General features: G+C 40.7%; 1 protein-coding gene across 2 annotated transcripts in view; it reads right to left on the reverse strand.

The window, feature by feature from the left end:
* The window catches only part of LOC129182179 (VPS10 domain-containing receptor SorCS3-like), a 220399-nt gene continuing 198664 nt past the window's right edge, over positions 1–21735 (reverse strand). For both annotated transcript variants that reach the window (XM_054777958.1, XM_054777957.1), the window contains 9 exons: positions 17296–17482; positions 12177–12310; positions 10742–10865; positions 8192–8304; positions 5445–5576; positions 5244–5343; positions 1483–1588; positions 857–1017; positions 1–637 (listed from right to left, as the gene is read on the reverse strand). In XM_054777958.1, coding sequence (XP_054633933.1) covers positions 579–637; positions 857–1017; positions 1483–1588; positions 5244–5343; positions 5445–5576; positions 8192–8304; positions 10742–10865; positions 12177–12310; positions 17296–17482 — 1116 coding nt within the window. In that variant the 3' untranslated portion in view covers positions 1–578. The remainder of the gene's footprint in view (positions 638–856; positions 1018–1482; positions 1589–5243; positions 5344–5444; positions 5577–8191; positions 8305–10741; positions 10866–12176; positions 12311–17295; positions 17483–21735) is intronic.

Genomic DNA, 21735 nt, shown 5'->3' on the forward strand with positions numbered 1-21735 from the left:
AACCCGCTGCGGATGATGAGTCTTGAAATAGGCCAGTGTGACTTTTGGAATGACTATGAAAATAACTATTTACAATAGTTCCTTATCTACAACACAGAAATTGAATCCTCATTCGGAACATGCACCAGTCAACGACCCTATGACAACAATTCCGATTTCTTAAGGGTTTTGATTTTTTTTTCTTTTTTTTTTAACACAACAGACCATTGACCTTTCTTTGCTATGTTACTGAAGAGTATGAGCTTTTAGAAAGCTACAATATATACAGGACACGTGCTAGCGCTGTATATTTTCAGCAATATTTCCTGTTTAAAAAACAGAAATGGTTTCTAAAGCAAAGTGTTTTCCAACCTGACAACTGTTACGTAGCTGAAACACCCACAAAATTGACTAGTTTTTGTCAGTATTTACAATAATCTCATGGAATACATTGGTTTGCGGCATGGATGTTGTGGAACAAAACATCCATGCTAGGCTGTAAAAATGAGGTCCCTTAGAAAACTATTAACAGCAGTCGTGTTGAGAATTACACAACTGAAGGAGAGACCCCCCCCCCCGACACGAGAATGCTGAACGCTTTACACACTCGTACAGTTCGGAATCTCCCTTGTGCTCTCACCGGCATGTGCGGCTCCCCCTGAGTAGATTAACACAAAAGAAAACTAGTTAGTCCACCATTCCACTTCAATTCATTAATCATTAAATATAATGAATCCTTTTTTTCTAAAAAGTATTCACATTGAAACCATATAAATATGTATTTTTTTTTAATGTCCACATTTGTAGGCTTGTTTATGGGTCAGACAACCATTCATTATCTGTAAGCTGTCTGACAGTTTTGGTGGCGTATACTTACTTTTGACTCTTGCATCCAGCTCTTTCTCCATGAGTTCTTTAGACGAGGAGAACTCACTCAGTGTTATTTTCGGTGTGCCGTCACCTTGGCCCACTGAGCTAATCATCTCCTGCTCTTTCTCTTGGTTCACCTCTGCATATATGTTTATCCAAGGTATTTTTCTGGCAGGAGTTTGCAGAAAGAAGTTAAAAACATCGCCAATATCGTCTTAGTTTACTTGTCAGGCCAACCAGGGATTTTCAAAGGGCGCGGTGCACCTCCCCTGGGGGGCGCCAGAGTACTTCAGGGAAGGTGTGAGATGGGGGAGCCACTGAAGAACTTTGCAGAGTAGACTATGACAAAAAACGTCCTTCAAGACTGTAGCCGTAAGGCCAAGCCTCATAGCTGTAATTTTATGGACACACCGTCTGCTCACCAGAGAAAAATGTGGTTATGTTAAGAAAACAATATTTCTTGATAACAATCGCCTTGAAAGTTGTTGAAATATTGGGACAACTCGGAGGGAGATCTATGATGTCAGACTTTGAAAACCCCTGGTCTAGACTGAGCTTACATGACCTTTTCTAGGTTTGTACGATATAATTGGGTCTGTGGAGCAGGTGGAAATAATCCAAAACAATAGGTACCTCTTGAATTTGTAGATGAGAAACACTGCCAGGCCAAGGAACACCACTGATAAGAGCATCAGCATAGCTGAGCTACTGTGTCGCGGGTTAGAGTCCACCAAGGGGGCTACGAGAATAAGAAGTCATTTTTCCATTTATTAATTGTGTTTCAGCATTTCTCCACTCTTTTATTTGCACGTTACAACACTTTATAAAATGATGTTAACAAATATCAGTGGCACATCTGGTATCTTTTACCTCTAAAAGATGTTAGAGCGCGGTTGTAAAACTATATTTGGAAAAATGAAGGTGAACATGATACGAAAATCCCCACCATGTTATGGCAAATCATCTGCTGCTGTCAACTGTTGCTACAGTCAGACTCACTCGGCTGCCCCCCCATTTCATTCTCAACTCCAATGTCAAAGTATTCAGTCATACTCGCTTCTCATGGACAGACTCAGAAAACAGTGAGTAGTCCCTAATAATAATAATTTAAAATGCATATAAAATGCAAAAACAATACATGTGAGTGAGACAAGACATTTTTGAGTCAACAATATATTGCAAACAACCATTAATTAAAGTAGGCTGTTCATCAGCTGACCAAGAGACCACAGCCTTTAAAAGCCAAAATCTTGCCGAAATGTGGCTGTAATTTTCTGCCAGGTGTTCACACTGTCATGATCTCTTGATGGCAAAGATGAAAAAGCTTTCTCTGTGAACGCGGTCGGATTGTTGAGCTGCACAAGCAGGGCCTCTTGCAGCGCATGATTGCTGCTGAGGTTGGACGCAGTAAGGCAGTCATTTTAGTCTTCCTAAACGGTACCGAGGGTTATTGAACAAAAGAGTGGGAGACCCAAAAAAATTTCACCGGCCCTGAGCTGGAGGATCTGATTGGCTGTCTGTAGAGACACGGAACGACCCTCAGCCCAATTGAAGGTTGTTGCTCGTGCCAATAACCATCGAATGCCATCTGCGAGAGGAGGGTTTTTAGAAGAAAAAACGTCTTCAAAGGCCTCGTCTCCTTCAAAGCCACAAAATTGCCCGTTTGGAATTTGCAGGAGAGTACCAAACATGGAAGATTGAAAGATGGAAGAAAGTTGTATTCTCTGATGAGAAAAAAAAAATACTGACAGTACTGATGGCTTCCAACGTTACTGGCATGACAAGGAGATCCCACCTGAAATGTTTTCCAAACAGCACAGTTCTGCAATAGAACAATGGAGTTTCAGGTTGTGCAGGGGTGTCAAACGGTTGTTTATGATTAACTGCTTAATCAAAAGAATTTTTGTCTCAAAGCCATTTCTATTTTTGCATTTTGAAACTCTACTTAGAACCTCCTTAAGATCCAACAGTGCAACATGTAAATTCTTCAAATTTTGATCAGGAGTGTCCAAATGAACAATAATGGAATTAGTTAGGGATGTCAGTGTATATTGCATACAATTATTGCACAATAGTAGTCCTCAGTATGAAACAGACCAAGGGTACCGCCTTGTGTGGGTGTCTGAGCGAGGATGGGGCGAGGAGCAGGGGCTATTTTGAGTTTAGCAGTTTTAAGACTTGTGGAAAGAACATTTTTTAAACCTGGTGGTTCTGCTCCAAAGGCTGCACAACCTCTTTTCAGAGTGAGGCAGCCTGAACAGTGCATGATGGAGGTGGGAGGAGTCTCTACTGATGTTGGGAGCCTTGGTCAAGCAGTGTTTTTTTTTTTTTTTGCACAGTCCTGATGATTATCTTTGCCAGTCTCTGCAGGGATTTGCAGTCAGAGACATTGCAGGCTCCTGACCACACAGAGATGCAGTTTGTTAGTATACACTGGTGCCTCTGTTGAAGGTGGTGAGGATCGAGTGGGGGACGGGGTGGCGCGTGCTCTCCTCATCTGGCACAGAAAATGCATGTGCTGCTGAGCTTTCTTTGTGATGGGACCAGGTCAGGGTGTGTGTTTTCTGCACCCCCAGGAACCTGGTGCTGCTGACGATCTCCACTGCTGTATTGTTGATGAGGTGTCCTATTGTAATCCTACTGTAGCAACGGTTGTCACAGCCCGCTGCTTCCATGGTGTTCACACTCCTCAGGGTTCTCTTGATATCAACAGTGTCCAGACACGGTGTCTGCTCATCAGTGTGGGGCAAGGATGTGCTCGCAGGAGTAGCGTCGAGTGCCTCAAGCCTCCAAAAGTGATTGAGGAAATTGATGAGTCAATATTGTTCACACATTTCACTAGTGTTAATGGGATCAAGTCCTGTGCATTCTGCATACTTTGCAGCTCTCATGGCACGGTGTATGTTGGCTCCAGCTGTTCTGGATTCAACCATGTTGCCAGAATTGAAAGCATCGTCCTGTGCTTCCAGCTTTGCAGACACCTCACTGGTCATCCAGGGCTTCGTGTTGGCCTGTGCATGGATGTTTTTGATGACAGTGATATCCTCCGTGAATTCCTGAATATGCGCAGACACAGACTCAGCATACTCCTCCCCCAGTGTGTGATGATTAACTGTTGCGGCTGCCTTGAGCATGTCTCACTCCATGTCTTGAAATGCTTCTATAGCTCCTGCAGACAAACCCACACTTTTGACCTGATCAGCAGGGGCTTGTATGCAGGAATTGGCATCACATAGACATTGTGCATCAATTAGTTGTCGGGTTCAGTGTATGCATGAACAAATAAATGCTGGTGCCTCGTTTCCACTCAAAATAATTACTTTTACTATAGTATGTTTCATACAGTTTGGTTAGATTTTTAGTATTTTCAGTCATTTTCTGGTTTAACTCTTGTGTTAGGGCTAGCCCCGACCTATTTTTAAGTTTTAAATGCATACAGTTACCATTTAAATGTGTTAAAATTATTGCTACTGTTGTTGTTCAAGTCGGTTTTGACCCAGTTATATGATAAAGGCTAAGTCCCATACTGCCGTTTAATGATTTTTTGGCCATGGATAGATAGAACAGCATAAGTTCCATCCAAGTACATCTCAGAAATGTCTGCTTAAGCACAAATAAGGCCTTCATTCAGTCCAGATTACAGAACATCGAATGCCTGGCAAACATCTGCTAATGTATGAGTAATGAACGAAACGGCTGAAAAATGGCTGAATTACACCTATCAACAGTTTGCGTCTTATAAATGACTAAGCTCCGCCCATCGCCTCATCACAACATTTGTAGCTCCTGCACAGTCCACATCACTCATTTTGAAAAAGCAAGATAAGTAAGATTCTGTCAGAGTAATGGTGAAAACAGCAAAAAAAAAAAAAAACACACACACAAAAGTTCCAATCGCTATCCAAAGCTGGCTGTTAGAAATTTTGAAAATGTCCACAGTTTGGAACGGCTAGCAGCGCCACACGTCGAGATATGTCTGTAAACCAGCTGAAAAACAAAAGTCTAAAAAAAACGTACGTCTTTGTTTTTCAGATGGAATCGTTAAACGCCGCACCGGGACAGAGCCTTAAGATTATAAAACCCTAATTAGTGACTGAACTGAAATTATCAACACGATGCCAGCTCACTAAGACTGTCAGCCAACACTCCACTGACTGCCAGATCCTCTCCCAACCCTGTAGGCTTTAGTTAGGGGCTTGTGTCTTTGCCTGTTTGGCTCTTTCCCTGAACAAACAGCCCCCCTGAGCCCTACTGCTTTCCCAAAACCGACTCGTTAACATAAGAGATAGAAACAGAGATCTACGTTAGCAATAAAATAGTAGCATGGCGAATAACTTAATAGCCTGATGAAAAAATACAAATAAAAACATTTCGAGGAAGAAAATGTCTCTTACCCAGTGTTAGCTGTGTGTTGTATACGATCACCCTTACGCCAGGCTTCAGCTCAAACTCCACCAGATTTTGATTCAGTGCATTTACAATTATGGTAGATATCTGTTTGACAAATGCAACATTGGGTTGTTTGGAAGAAAAAAACATTTTGAAAACAGATTGTTTGAGCAAATTCAGGTATAAAATGCAGTAACCAAACATACCCGTTCTATCTCCTGCTCACTCTTTTTCTTGTCCTGTGACTGGTTCTTGTGCGGTAACAGGAATAGTTCAGCAGCAGTTGGAAGTCCAGGAAACACAGCTACCAAAACTTGTTCTTCTGGGAACTCAGCCACCTGTGGTAAAGCAAGAATAGCCAAATATCATCACAGTATAATGCAAATTCTCCAGCGACTTCTTTGTCTGTCATCTATTGTTACACGACTCACCTTTAAGAAAGGGACATAAGTTGACATAAAGCAATGGGTGAAAGTACAGGCTATAGGTACATAAACCTGTTCAGTGAGGGAGAGAAGAACTTGTTTGGCCTCATACAGGGTTGCCAACTGTCCCCTGAAAAACGGAATTGTCCCATATTTAGAAACAAAAGTACACGTCCCCTATTGGGTTCAAAAGGGACACATCAACAGTCATGAGCTTTGGATAGTGACCAAAAGGACAAGATCGCAGGCACAAGTGAAATGAAATGAGTTTCCCCCATAGAGGGGCTGGGCTCTCCCTTAGAGACTGGGTGGGAAGCTCTGTCATCCGGGAGAAACTCGGAGTACAACTGCTGCTCTTCTGCATTGAAAGAAGCCAGATGAGGTGGCTTGGACATGTCATCAGGATGCCTTTCGGACGACTCTCTGTGGAAATGTTTGTATTGGCCAGCCTTTTTCTGCACTGTCACCAGTGAAAAATAAAATAGTCGAATTCACCGACTCTGGCATTAAACCCTGGTGGCAGTAGGCGCAGGTTTGATCTCTGGCTACGGTTCCAACAGGAAGGGCATCCAGCATAAACACGCACCAAGCGTAGTGTCTCGCTGTGGTGACCCCGTGTGGAAAACACCCGAAAGACAGTTATTCATTTTATTCTGTTAATTTTGTTTAGTACTACAAAAAAAATGAACAATTTATTTCCCATTTATTCATATTAGTCCAAAACACGCATTAAGTAAATTCAGGTTCCAGTCAAAAAGTATGAAAAATCACCATGCTGGTAGGGGTGAATCGGCTCTGCCGATAAGGTGTCCCTTATTTATTTGTCAGGCAATTGGTAACCCTAGCCTCATATTAATTTTCATAGTAGTCTGTTGCATTTTGCCCTTGTTGTTCTCTTTTTAGAGTAATGTAAAAGCTGAGCTCAGAGTAAAAAAGAAGAATGCAGCCTCAGTGGTAATCAATCATGTTTTTAGAGTCTGTGATGCCTTTTATGTTTTCTCTGTGACCTGGCCAGACAGTGGGGTGGGTATGTGGCAGTGATGAAAGCAATGACAAACACAAACAATGGACACATGATCGCAGAGGTCAGTGTTCAAAATGAGGGAGGCAGGGTTGGAGGAAAAGACAAAGCGAATTGTATAACGTAAGCAATAACCCTAACCCTTAACCGGTAACCCTGCAATACGTTTGCTACATATGAGGAGAAGCAGCATAGAAAATGGATGGTCTTGTTGAGTCATGTTAACGTTTTCAGAACTGGTTCGACACATTCAATTACTATAACACCAGCCCAGATATTATAAGTATAACCTTGACAACATACATGTATAGGAAGCGATGATGAAAATAGTCTGGTAGAACGCAATACACAATGTTCGCAAGTTTTCTCGTTCACAACCGCATGCTTCGCCTCCCATCCGAGCAGGCTTCATCAGTTCATGCTCAAGGACTGGGTGGGACAAACACTATTCTATCTAGGTAGGACAGCCCAAGTCTGAGGAGCTGGCGTAGGATCCAAAATCCACATTGGGGAAACCAAGCAGCCACTTAGCAGGCAACACGGACGGGCTAACTCTTCAGGTCAAGACTCAGCTGTTTACCTGCACCTCAAAGAAGACAAAAATTGTACATATTCTGGACAGAGAAGACAGATGGTTTGAAGGCAAATGTCAAATGTGTCAAAGATGAGAAACCACTTCTGAACTGAGGGAGAGGTCTACGACATCACCTCTCCCCCACTCCACTGTATCTATAACTGGCATTTAACGCCACAAAGAAGCAACACCATTCTTGTCTGGACATGCCTCCTACTTTAGAGGATAAACAGTAGTCAGTGAACATGACCTGCTGAGGCCTGCTCGGATGAGAGGCGAAATGTCTTCTGAGACATCCTGAACAGTCCAGTTGCGATTGATTCAATGCCCTGAGAATACAATGACCTGGATGAATGAGAATATTTACAGGAATGTTTGGCAATAGCAAATTCACGTGCAAATAACAATAAATGGTGAGCTTTCATCAAATGTTTAACAAAAAAAGACATCTCCATAGCAAGCCAATATCATTCTTTTACATCGCTCTATATTCATGAAGGTTTCAACTGTATTTCTAGGCTGAATTGGCTGTGAAAAAGGTAGAGAGATCTCCTACATTTCATTATGGAAAGCACACACACCTATCATACAGGAAAAGGGCAATAGGTCTCCTCTAAGCCTCAATGCTCAGAAGTTAGGAGATCATTTTAGACAGAGTGTGACTTTTAAAATTAAGGAATCGGTGCTCATGAGGCCATTTCCTGAAGGAGAAGGGTAGGAGAGGCGTCTTCACACTTGTCGGATGATGAATCACACGGTGGCCTGAGGGTGTTCTCTTGCCGCACCAATGACTTCACAGTATTGGACAGCACAAGTAATGGGGATATCGGAAATAATTGCGAAAAAGCTAGACGAAAAGTCACATAGCCAAGAAAAAGACAGAAAGGAAAGCAGCCTGAGTCAGAGAACCAGGAGGAAATGAAAATTACTCACTTGGAGAACGGCCTTCTTAATTACTCTCCCCACATCCAGCCTCCACTCAGGTAAATCAGGGTTGAACTCGTCCAGATTTGGTGAGAATGATAAAAGTAGAGATTTGAAGAATTCTGGTGAGAAGATTCAGGGAAGAAAGATAAAATAAGTTCCTATTCAGTGTCAAAAGTTTAACATCATCTGTCCTACGGTACTTTTTGACTAAATGCACACTTTTGAAATATGTACAGTCTGTGTCACCTTTACAGCCAGATCAGTTACATGTATTATCTGATACCAGTGCTAATGACTTTACTGTATTTCATGAATTACATGCAGTGGAACCTCGGTTAGCGTGTCTTTTGCTTAACGTTGAAAATTATATAAATCATTTTGCCTCGTACATTCTTTGGTTAGCATACAATGTGGAACATTATGGAACGAAAAAGTCAAGTGGTAGACCCAATAAAATCACGCCTGCGCTGAGCCGGAGGACCCGATTGGCTGTCCATCAAGACACTGGGCGGTCATTGACCCAAATTAAGGCCCTTAGTTGTGCTGACTGCAGCGCAATAACCATCAGACAGCATCTGCAGGAAAAGGTTTTAAAAAACAAAAAACTAATTCAAAGACCTTGTCTTCTTCAACACCACAAAAGTGCCCGTTTAGACTTTGCCAGGGAGCATCAATCATGGGACACTGAAAGGTGGAAAAAAGTTTTATTCTCTGATGATAAAAAATGTAACCTTGATGATCCAGATGGCTTCCAAAGTTACTGGCATGACAAGGAGATCCCACCTGAGATGTTTTCTACCCGGCACAGTGGAGGGGGGGTCCATCACGATTTGGGGTGCTTTTTCATTCAGTGGAACACTGGAGCTTCAGGTGGTGCAGGGTCGTCAAACGGCGGGAGCTTACGTGCAGATGTTGCAGCGGGCATCCCTTATGACTGAGGGGCCTCGTCTGTGTGGTAACAGCTGGGTTTTTCAACAGGACAACGCTGCAGTTCACAATGCTTGCTTGACAAAGGACTTCAGGGAGAATAACATCACTCTTTTGGACCATCCTGCATGTGCCCCTCATTTAAATCCCATAGAGAACATTTGGGGATGGATGGCAAGGGAAGTTTATAAAAATGGTCATGAGTTCCAGACAGTTGATGCCCTTCGTGAAGCCATCTTCACCCCTTGGAGCAATGTTCCCACTAGCCTCCTGGAAACACTTGCATCAAGCATGCCCAAACCAATTTTTGACGTGATTAACAAGAGATGGAGCTACTCATTACTGAGTCCTACTGAGAACATTTTTTGTTCTGGTTTGGAGAGTTTTTTGTTATTTTTTGAGCAATGGTCTTAAACTTTTCATCAGCTGATAAACAGCCTATTTCAGTTGAATTGTTGTTTTCAATAAATTACTTTTTCAAAGTGCTTTTTGTCCCACTCCCCCTTCTTGCTTTTGCATATTACAATATGCAAAAGTAGAGCTACACTCTACGTAAAACCTCATTAAGATCTAAATGCGTAAAATGCAAATTCTAGCAATGTATACACACACACACACACACACACACACACACACACACCCACACACACACACACATACACAACATATTTTGACCGGTAATTGACTGATATATTTTGACAGTACTGGTCAAAAGTTTTACACACTCCAATTTCTCTGGAGGAAAAATCTACATTTTTAAGTGTTAAGATGGTCTGTTTCTCTTTCGTTGTTAATTCTCTTTTTCCTTGCCATTTTTGTAGCAACAACTTACTTTCTCCAGTACAGTGTTGTTCAACTGATGTTCACGAGGGTGTACTTCCATAGTGTGTTCCGAACGCTGTTTTTATGCAGACAGAGGAGGTAGTAAGTACTCCAGAACTTGGAACACCTGTAGGAATTACGTTTCACCAAATGCCAAGGCTTGATGACCCTCCATTTCTGCAGAAGATCTTTAATTTTGTGGTCCTTGAAAAAGGCCTTTTTGTATAATTCTGAAATACATATTTTTCAGTTTTGGGTAACCTTAACTTTTTTTTTAACCCCTGGCACTTCACCGCTTACCTTTGTACCATTCAAGCTATTCACTGAACTTGAACGCTTGAATTTCAATAAATAACTGGAAAGATTGGGGTGTTTTAAAACTTTTGACCATATAGGATTACTACAGCAACAACACATCATCAGGAGGGTAAAATTAACAATTACAATGGCCTAAACCCAGCTCCTTATTAGGGTGAACAATCCAATGCTTGGTTCTCTTAACATGTCTACTATGTTGGGTAATACAAGTGTAAAGGTGACTAAGTCTAGAGGCCTCTAGACATGTTAAAAATGTTAAATGTTAAAAACTGTATTTAGAAGGTTGTAAACAGGTTTTCTCTGCTCCAGCTATGAAATTATTCCATTTATAAATAAGGAATCTTACGTTGCGGAAAATCACTTATCGTGGTCAAGTCTGGAACCAACTAACTGCGATAAACGAGGGATTACTGTATTCGAGTTGAGACAACCACTGACTATGAGGACTGGTTCTCATAAAACAGACCTGTTCATAATAACAAGACTTACCTCTGACCGCTATGGTTTTGGTATCTTGAAAGATGATGTTTGCTGCTGCCACTTGAATTGTGACAGGATACATTCCCTCATTGGGAAAGGTGTATGCGACACTCCCATCCAATGAGACCACTGGCTACATGCAAAAAAAGACACACCAAATTACTACTCTGGTGGGTGATGTCCAAGGTCAATCAATGCCAAAGTCAATTCAAGTTATTGTTATTATTTGTAATGGTTGTGTTATCATAATTGTTGTTGGGAGTATAAAAATCAGGGATCATTGAAGTTATTAAGATTCTATAATTACCAAACACGGCCATTTACTCAGTTACTGGGAGGTTATCTTCAAGGTTGGAGTTATGTGGAAGCCAAGACCCCACAAAGCGCACCTGAGCTCCCTTAAAAAGAATAACTTTATCTCACAGGTGGTGGTCAACATAAATTTTATTAAACAATTATTACGCCAGTGATTCTCATATATTTTCGGTCATGCCCTTCTCGGGGACAGGCATTTTTTCATGCAGCAACAGTTATGGCCCGTGGAGAATCAGGTGGTAGTGAGACTCACAATCTTTGGAAGTTAATGTTTGCGTATACTTTTTCAGTTGGTTTCTGAGGTTAGCCGTATTTCCGACCTCGACTTCTTGCGAACGACTTCGGTTTTATCCAGCTCTTTGCCGTTTATTGTTTTAAATCCGAAATGGTTCCCGGCATCAGACTTCTGTTGGGACGGCTTGCTGAGCACCATATTTACGTAAACGTGTTGCTGTTTCCTCACGCACAATACGAGTGGGGGTAGATTGATCTCATGCCCTATGACTCGCCAATCGCTAGCAAATATATGGGATTCAAATGTACATTAGCATCAAACTAGCACATTTGTTTATTCATGTTGAATGTCACGGATAAATTGTTTGTATCTTATCTCATTAAGTCATAAGTGACATGCTTTTTTTGTATGTTCAGTTGACAAAGCCAAGACTCTGAAATTGAACTCAACCGGAGTCTTTATTGAGAACCTGTTAACTGTCTGCTGACCTAGTAAGCCGTTACGGAATCAGACACCATTACGGTTGTTAGAACAACCAACACTGAGTCCCCCCTTGCCCCTTGCGCCACCCCTGATACCTTGCTCTGCATTATAGAGACACAGCTCAGGCAGTCCAACACAAACCCTGGTTAACTTACACGTTATGGTCCAGTTCTGGAGCTACCAACCTGCAGCTCCTTTGGAGGTACATGATTTAAAACATGATTCACTAGTGGATGAAGATTTGGTGTGTGTGCAGCAGTACAGCAGTTCATTGGTGGATTACACCAAGCCATGTGCATATTGGTAACACTTCTCGCTTTTGGAGGGATTTCTCACCTTTCAAATTGTATTAAAAAATAAGTGTAACAAAAGTGACACATCCTTTTTGCACAGTGTTAGAAAAAGAATCACCTCAGTGTTGTTGCCAAGCCACCAGAAGAAGGTGACTGTGCGTGGGTGATTGGGTAAGACAACTGCTGAGATGTTGACTTCCTTGTTTCTTACGACCACAAAGGGGGCAAGAAGCTGCACATTTTCCACAGGACCTAAGAAAAAAAAAGAACAGCACAAAGGAGTTTGAATGAACGGCATCTGACTTTGGAGTTCTGTTAAAACGGAAAAACTAGAATGGCTACAAATACCAAAAACAATTAAAGGGTTTTTTTAAAGAGAAAAAAAATACTCCACACTTTGATAGAAATGATCTGTCTAGTCTATTTCATTGAATTGGATATTTATGGACATTCCATCCAGTACAAAGTCAAGGTGTAAAGGGTATCGAGCTTGTTGGCCTGAGGATCTCAGCTCTACTATTTGCGAATGATTTCATCTTGATGGCCTTCAACCTTTGCTCGGACAGTTCTTTGTTGAATGTGAAGCCTTTAGGATGACAATCAGCGCCATTTTTTCACAGTGGGAAAAGAATGGATACGAGTGGGAGTGAATTTTAGTATGTCAGGATGGAGTACATGGTAAACAGGCTTTCACTCGTATAGCACAATTCTACCATCAGTGTACTAAAAGTGCTTTGACGCTCTTACCTATTTCACCTACTGATGCCACACACTCAGGAGCCATTGGGGGTTCAGTATTTTGCCCAAGGGTACTTTGACATTGTTTATGATTGAGGATTGAACTTGCAACTTTCAGGCTGGGAGATAACCACTCAACCACCTGAACCACGTCGCTCCAAGTGTTGCTGTGCCGGACTGTCATGGTGAGGAGAGCTGAGCCAAAATGCAAAAGTGATCTATGTTCCCACCATCTATGTTCACAAGCTTTGGGTGGTGACCAAAAGAACATGATGGATACAACTGACGGAAATAAGTCTCCTGTACTTGCTGGGTTCACCCTTTGAAATGAGCATTTCAAGGTCACCTGGGAGCCACTCTAATTAGAGCTGCGCTCCTCCACTCCACCAGGAATAAATCTAGGCATCTCTGATACTTGGAAGAAAATTAGTATATGGCCCAATGATTTGTGGGTTTACGGAATCGCGGACGGAATCGCGGAATTGGCCAATAAAAATCTCACGGAATCTCACGGACATTGACAAACTGTGCATGAATGCTGTCATCGTGAGGTGAAGGAACATTTGTGTCAAAAAGTACTTCCCCGGCGGAGGACTCAATCGTGGTGGAATCTCATACAAACACTAAACATCCCCCTCCCGAACTAAACATGTTGAAATGTCGATGTAAAACACCGGCAAAAGTTGGTGGAACCTCCTCTTAGGGAGCGTGAATGGACGCTAGCGGGGTTAAGCTTAGTTAGCTCAGACATTCTGAACACACACAGAACACAAGAACACACTTCCAGCCTTCACAATAAGAGCACCGTTTGCCCCAATGTCGTATAACTGTAAATAAAATAAGTGTGTCATAATAAAATACTTACATATGCAGTTGGAATTGCATCGTTGACTACATCTTCCTTAATCACAAGCGTGGGCATTACAGTTTTTGAAGATTTTGTAGCAATTTTGTGCAGAGGCTGACGTCCCATTAGAAAAGTTAGCCAGGCTACATCTGTTTCTCAATTACTATGCTAAATAGTCCATTGATGTATTACATCATTGTAGCGTTTCTTGTATTTAATTAACATACATATTATTTACTAACCCAAAAACACACACTATGCTGGTAAAAACAAGTGTAAAATGTAAAAAAATTTATTCTAAAAAATTACCGAAAAATTACCGGAAGAAACGGAATTTGGAAAAAAACCCAACGGATTTCATAGGGCCCCGTGAGTGGATAGATGGATAATTTTTTACTTGGACTTAAATTTTACCTCACTTGTTCAACCCATCAAGGTGGTACAATTATTATTAACTCTTTGTCAAGTTGCCCAGTTTAAACTTAAATTTAAACCATAGCTCCGTCAAGATGAAACATGCTTTATCCACAGGTCAACAATAGCAATCTACCGAGCTAACGAGTTAGCCTCCATTTAATCCACTCTAAACTTATGGTAATGGTAATGGTTTAATTGTATTTGAACATTCATGCAAGTTACAATGGAATGCAGCACATAATTCAAAGTACATAGTTCCACATGTCCGAAAGGAGTAGGAAGAAGCAAAGCTTATTTAATCCTACCGCCCACCCGTTGCTGAAATGCTGTGGGTTTTTAGCGTTGTTCTCGCATATACGTGTTTCAAGTGTAGCTTTTCCCTAATCATATTTTTCCTCTTGTTAATAAATGTGCCCAACCTGTTTTTAAATAGCTTCTTGATAATTTTAGAAAATTGGGGTAATAAGGAAGAATAAGGTCGGTAATTTGTAAACTGATGTTTTTCTCCATTTTTAAAGATTGGAACTACTTTAGCTATTTTAATTTTGTTAGGAAATGTTCCAGTCTGAAATGAAAATTTACTGTTTATTGGTTCTATGATCTCATAGAACCCTTTTTATTTCAATTCCATGACAATCAGTTGATGTTTTTGCTTTACAATTACAATGCCAGTGATTTCCTATTTAGTTCCATCCGTGATAAACATGGAATTAGGATTCATATCTAGAGTTTCATTCCTTTCCTCCATTGGCCAGAATTTGAATTTCTTCTTCCAGTTTTGGTACAATATTTACTAAGTAGTTGTTAAACATTTCAGCTGCCTCATTGATGTCATCATTATTCGAGTTTCCAACCTTAACATAATGAGGGTAGTCTGCTTTCTTAGTGATGTTCCTGGTAATACCATTTAAAATGCCCCAAGTTGCTCTAATGTTATTTTTATTCTTATCTAGTAACTGACTACAATGTTCCTTCTTACACACTCTCAAGATTGTTATCAACTTATTTTTATATGTCTTATATTTTTTGTGCTTCTTAGGTTGTTGAATGATAAATTTCCTGTATAATGTATTCTTCTTTTTTCAGGCATTTTTAGTCCTTTAGTCATCCATGGCTGATTATTTTTCTTTTGCTTCTTGGACATTTCTCACCAGGGACAGTTCTTACCCTAGAGCGCGTGTGTTTAAAAGTTTAAAAGTGTTTAAAAAGTGTTCATATGCTTCATCCACATCTTTTGCACTGTACACACTCTCCCATCTTTCCTGATCGCTGACACCATCCTTTGTGTGTCGTCTTTCAAAAGCCTTTTTGGCCTCCATCTGTGTTTTATTATAACGGTCGTTGTAAATTGTAAACACTGGAAGATGGTCGCTGATGTGATTGATAACCGGCCAGTAAGTGTGTTATTATCAAAGTCACTGGTGAATATATTATTGATAAGGGTGGCACATTGGTCTGTTATTCTGCTTGGTCTGGTGATTTTATATACTCTATTTATATTTTATTTTTTATATTTTTATAGACTCAAACTATACCTTGTATCTATGAAATCATCTATTTCCTTGTACTTATGTGGATTCAGAAGATCAATATTGAAGTCTCCACATACAAAAGTTGTCTTTTGACCAATGTCTGTAAAAGTTGTTTTAATCCAATCCTCAAACATTCCAATGCTTGACTTTGGGGTTCTTCATGAGCAACTTATTAACACATTTTCGCTTTTTTATTTACAGATTTCAATCGCTATACATTCTAAGGTGTTGTCAGTAGCAAATGACATATTATTTCTCCTCTAAACTTAAGAATAAGTTTAAACTGAGTGGTGAAGAACAACAAAGTGAGAAGCAAAAACGTACCACTTCCACACAAAATGGGAGGAAAACTTTTTTTCACTTTGTTATGTCGGACTGGAAGGACCCATGGCTGCAAGGTAATGTAAAGGGAAGAAATGTCTCATGAATGGAACATTACTGACGCCTAGTGAGCAGAATACTGCATATGATTTGTCTTTCAATATTTTTTTGACTAACATAGGCCATAGTCAACCACGAAACAACGATCATTTATTAATTAATTAATAAATGAGAGTGAGTACTCAGCCCATTTGGGCCCATTACTCAGCCCATTGGTCTTACATTATAATATTTGCTGGAGGAATAAGCACTCTGAGGCATCAAACAACTGGAACAAAACATTCTTAAATTCTTAAAAACTTGTCACAAAGGAACAACTCGTCACACCTCGCGGTCACCCCGAGGTACAAAATGTGACACACACTTTCTATAACTAAGATCAGTAAAATATAAAAACAATATAGACATCATTCAAAAAAGGCAGTTTTGCTCCAGTTGATTAATTTCTTAAATGGATAGGGATGAATATGTAAAAGTTGCACAATGTTGAGCTTTCATAAATGAAAACACTAAGGGTATAGTATAATAATCAGTGTTAACTGATGCATTTACAGAGTCAGCAATTTTCTGCCAGCAGTCCTCCCTCGCTCTATTGGAGGCGACAGTGTTGCCTTTGGCAGTGATAATCTTTTTGAACTCCTCATGACGCTCCATAATAATTACTTGCTCCTACTTGTGTCAAATATACTGCCTGGGATCGCCCCATTTTTGCGCAGATATGAATTAACACGACGTCCAACGCCCCCTTTGACGTGAACGCGCACATAGCACAAACCCGAGAACCTGACTTGACAAAGTAAGTTGATAACCACCGTCGCAGTATTGTTTAACTCTGTTTGGCGAATTCAGGCGCTGCGTCATGAGCACAAAGCCCTGCTATGTTGAGCCACTTTTGCAGTACAGGCCTCTGAGCGGAACATGTATGGTGCGAGATGTGAAAAGGTAACGTTACATTTTTGGTAGTAAACCTGCCTAATGTTTGCAATAGCGTTTTAGTAAGATTGCATTTTTAGTGCACATGCTAACAATTTGGATTGAATTGATGTCATCCAGCCAGTGGTGGTTTCAGAGGAGTGACTGGGGTGGTGTGGGGCACCCCAGGAATTTCATAATAGAATAATAAACGCTCTGTGATTGGCTGGCGACCAGTCTAGGGTGCACCCTTCCTCTCGCTCAAAGTCAGCTGGGATAGGCTAGTGAGGACAAACGGCATAGAAAATGGGTGGATGGAATAATAAACGCTAATCTTTGTTGTCAAGTGAGCCAGTAAAATGGTGATAATAATGGTGACAGTTGACAAGTGCAAGAGTGAAGACACTTACAAGTGATATGCAGATAAAGTGTTGTTGCGTCATAACCGAGGGAGTTTTCTGCCAGGGCTGTGACACGAAATATTCCGGCAGACTTGTATACGTGTTTGATCCCCTCTTCGGCCCAACTGAGGTTGGAATAGGACACAGCTATGCCATCACCAAAGTCTAGTTGGATGTTGGTTTGTATAGAATCACCCTGAAAGACAGCATAAGTGTCATTAATCCCACAATACAAAATACACTGTTTCTTGACTTACATGCTTAGTGTAGAAAGTTGCCACAGAAGCCCAGTACATTTACTGAGACAATGAAAAACAAGGCAAACACCAGAAAATTAAACGATATCCCGAAGAGTTGCAGGCTTCTTGTGAGCAACATCATTTTTGTGACACATGTGACATTTAATAGATTTTGACATGTGCACACCCGGAACAAGACAACCAACTGTAGGTCATTTTGAAAGACAGCGAATACCACACAAAACTGTCAGTGGTCTCGATCACTAGCTTTTCTCATTTACCTGAGATTTTGACAAACCTTGCTATGTTTCCAACAAAATTACCCGGCATAAATACTTTTCCGTAGTGACCAAAAGGACAAGATCGTGAGGACAAGTGGCCAAAATTTGTTTTCGCGGTTGGGTGGCTGGGCGCTCTCTCAGAGATAAGGTGACAAGCACTGTCATCTGGGAGAAACTCGGAGAACAACCACTGCTCCTCCCTATTGAGAGGAGCCAGATGAGATGGCTCGGGCATCTGGTCAAGATGCCTCGTGGGCGCCTCCCTGGGGAGGTGTCCAGGGCATGTCCGACCGGTAGGAGGCCTCGGGGAAGACCCAGGACACGTTGGAGAGACTATATCTCTCAACTGGCCTGGGAAGGTCTCAGGATCTGCCGGGAGGAGCTGGGCAATGTAACCAGGGAGAGGGAAGTCTGGGCTTCCCCGCTTAGGCTGCTGCCCCCGTGACCCTACCTCGGCTGATCGGTAGAAGATGGATGGATGGATGGATGGATGGATGGATGGATGCATGGATAAATACTTCCCCCAGAGGCAAAACCTCTCCTTAAAAAGTAACCTAGAAGTGAGGTGGGTCTTCAGAAGTCCAGGAACATTTGATGGGCAGGGTGTACTGAAGACTGCTGATTGGTGGAACACACTTGTAGTGTTTCTATGCAACCACCATGTTTAAACTAGTGTGTGAATGCAACCGTGTTGATCTATTTTTGAAAGATTCATTTTGCACACTAGATTGTAACTTTGAAATTGGAGCAAATTTCGTGTGGATGGAAAGATATTCAGCGGGACTTCAAACTGCCAACTCCAAGTGACCATGAACGAATAGCTGACAAGCTGGCAGATGTAGTAAATGCAGGGCACACGCTGAAACAAAGTTGTGAAAAGTTGAAGAAACTTAAGCAAGATAATAAGAAGCTGAAGGACAGTCAAATTGGGTGGGCATAGTGCAGCGGACTCTGCAATGTTTGCTTGAGGGTATGTGCCAAGATACAGGCGTCAGTGGAATGAAGGTAAATGCAAACCACGTAGATAACCAAGGAAAACAAGTTCTTGGGAATAAAAGCTCTTGGAAATGTACTATGTCTAAACTTAAGGTGAAAAAGACTTTTTTTAACATGTCAGTGCTGCCAAAACACACAAAATTCTGCATGACCCAAGAGTTCATGTTCTCTTTTTTTAGACTTCCATCCCTTGCTACTTGTGGCCGTGCTTCCGAGCGTGAAGCTGAGAGGTTCGGTTGAGGGTTCTGGGGATATTTCATGTCCCTTTGCATAAAAAATGATATACTTGATGGGTGTCAGGAAAGAAGACAGAGCACGTTTGAAAAAAGATTTTATACTGCAGGCATTGTGAAGAACTGTAATAAGCTGTCATGCAAACAAGTCTGGCGCCGCTGATGTCACTCTACTCTTTGTCCCTTTAGTGACAATGATTGCTCCTTACATCAGCCACCAGGACATTCATTAACTCTTACTTATTGTGTGTGTGTGTGTGTGTGTGTGTGTGTGTGTGTGTGTGTGTGTGTGTGTGTGTGTGTGACAGATGTGTCAAACCTGAAGCTGAGCCTTTAACAACCATACTCGATTTCATTAGTGTCATCAGAACAAGAAGCCGCACAGTTATCCCACGATGTTGTACGTTTTTACAGCAGCACATAACATCAAGCAAGTAAGTCTTGATTACTTTTTATTTTTTACAAATTTGAGGCATGGAAAGATTTCACATCATTTGGCAGATGACCTAATATCATTTTTAAACTCTTCTTTTGGCCGCGTTGTATTGGTAGAAGCCATCGTGCAATGTTGTATTTCGGTTAGGTTCAGTTAGCATGTCCTGTCTTGTCAGTTTTTGACAAGGCGCTGACACTCTAATCCTGTCTCCTTGCGTACCTGAGTGCGTTTGATCCAGTTTCATTGTGTATGTACATGAATTTACTCCGCCACCAGCCCAGTTTTAGGTTAATTCCCTTTGTACACGTTTATACTGTACATACAGTATGAGGGAGTTTTGACTGCCCTACCTTTTAATTGGGGAAGATTGCAATTGACCTAACACAAACAAACAAAAAAAGAACTACGGAACATACAAGTACATTCAGTCATTCTAAAGCACGTGTGTCCAAGCTTTTTCCACCAAGAGCCACATACTGAAAAATGTAAGGATGCAAGGGCCACTTTGTAATTTTGTGAAGCAACACATGTTGGTATGCTCAGGCGTTATATATATTTCGAGAAAAAACTTAATCTCAGCTTTGTGACTCAATATTCTCAATATTTTATTTTCCAGAAGGTGTGACACTAACCGAAATGGACATGAACCAACTCTCAGAAATAATGTAAATCCAATCTAAATATGTTAACACAAAACACGTTTTACAATTATTGATTTACATGCTAAAAACAATGTGATATGCATATAAATACATACATCAATGAAAGGAATAAATTAACATTTAAGGTCACTTTTACCTTCATTGAAGACATGATTCTTGACGTGACTGAATTTTTAGCAATTTTTCAACTGGTCTTAAGATTTTGATCAGGATTGTACAGATAGTGGTGTACTCACTCATCCCTGATAGTTATCATGAAGAGGAAAAACTGAATTCTATTAATTCCATTGAATCCACCTTGACTGTTCCGGTTTCCTCTCATTTTCTTTGCTTTAGTTATTAATTGTCGTACATCTGAGCAAGAACTCCACTGCCTTTTAAAAACCCAGCAACATATGGTATAACGTTACTTTTTTCCCCGAGGTGTGAGTAATTGGGGTTGAGGTTAATAGGAAAAAAGATTTGCTTGACTGCATATATTGCCCACATTAAAGACCTAATTAGTAAAAACATAACTCCAGTCAACGCTAACCACACAAAATGAAAAAACAACAATTAAATGTGTATTTAAAAAATATAAACATACTGAGCTACCAGTCTAACTCAAGTAATGAATTTATGTTATCTTAGTTTTGCCAGCAAAACTGGGAAGCCAATTTTTTCTCATGACAATACTAAACTAGGAATAGCGCCAGTCTATCTACAAGCAGAAAAGGCTTTCTATTTCCATGTCCGCAAAAACATGTATGGATTGAAGAGCATGTTTTTTTTTGTTTGTTTTGTTTTTGTCCTTTCATCCATCGACAAACGGTAGATTGCTGACCGCTGGCAAACTTTTCTCACAGTTTTCTCAAACTGTGTTTTCAGGCGATAAATGAGTCAGTTTCGCCATATAAATCGGTCTCTTCCATTTTCATACGTTTATGTGAAGTCCCTGTTTACATGCAGCGTTTCTAATTTGATTGTTTGCGATCTTCTGTGTCCGAAATGTGAGATGGGGCTTATGCTCCTTTCAGTGCGGGTAAATGTCGACTTTTCTGGTTGACCCATTACGTCACTTGGCAGCTAGTCGCAAATCGTCATCAACTAACACTGATATGAACGAATTAACAGCTCGGTACATATTATTGGTACGGAGTATATCTTCTAAGGCTCCTGTGGCTATGGTGATATTATATAGCAGACAGCAACAACAAATGAGCCGCGAGTGTGCCATAAACATGACTTCTGCTACGAGCCACTCTTTCTCCATGCAAATTTGTGATTTATTAATTTATTGTCTTTATTATGTAGCATATACAGTATGTGTGTTGGTTGCTTACACCCCTCTTTATGCCAAAGTTGTGATTTATAAAAACAACTTGGCGGGAGAAGTTCGAAAGCAGTGAGACCTGAATGATAATGATTAAATTAAGCCAGACAACACCTAAATTAATGATCTGCTTCATCACAAACCAATCAGGATATTTGTGCTCTTATAAAACCAATTAACTACTTTCACTTGAAACTGCACCTTTTTGCATACTGTAACTATTTCACTCCGCCGAACTGGTGTCATATGTTAAATACATCTGTCCATTAAAGACATAAAATGCATCAAAT

This window comes from Dunckerocampus dactyliophorus, chromosome 6, assembly GCF_027744805.1.
Source record: "Dunckerocampus dactyliophorus isolate RoL2022-P2 chromosome 6, RoL_Ddac_1.1, whole genome shotgun sequence".
In the NCBI taxonomy this organism is placed as follows: domain Eukaryota; kingdom Metazoa; phylum Chordata; class Actinopteri; order Syngnathiformes; family Syngnathidae; genus Dunckerocampus; species Dunckerocampus dactyliophorus.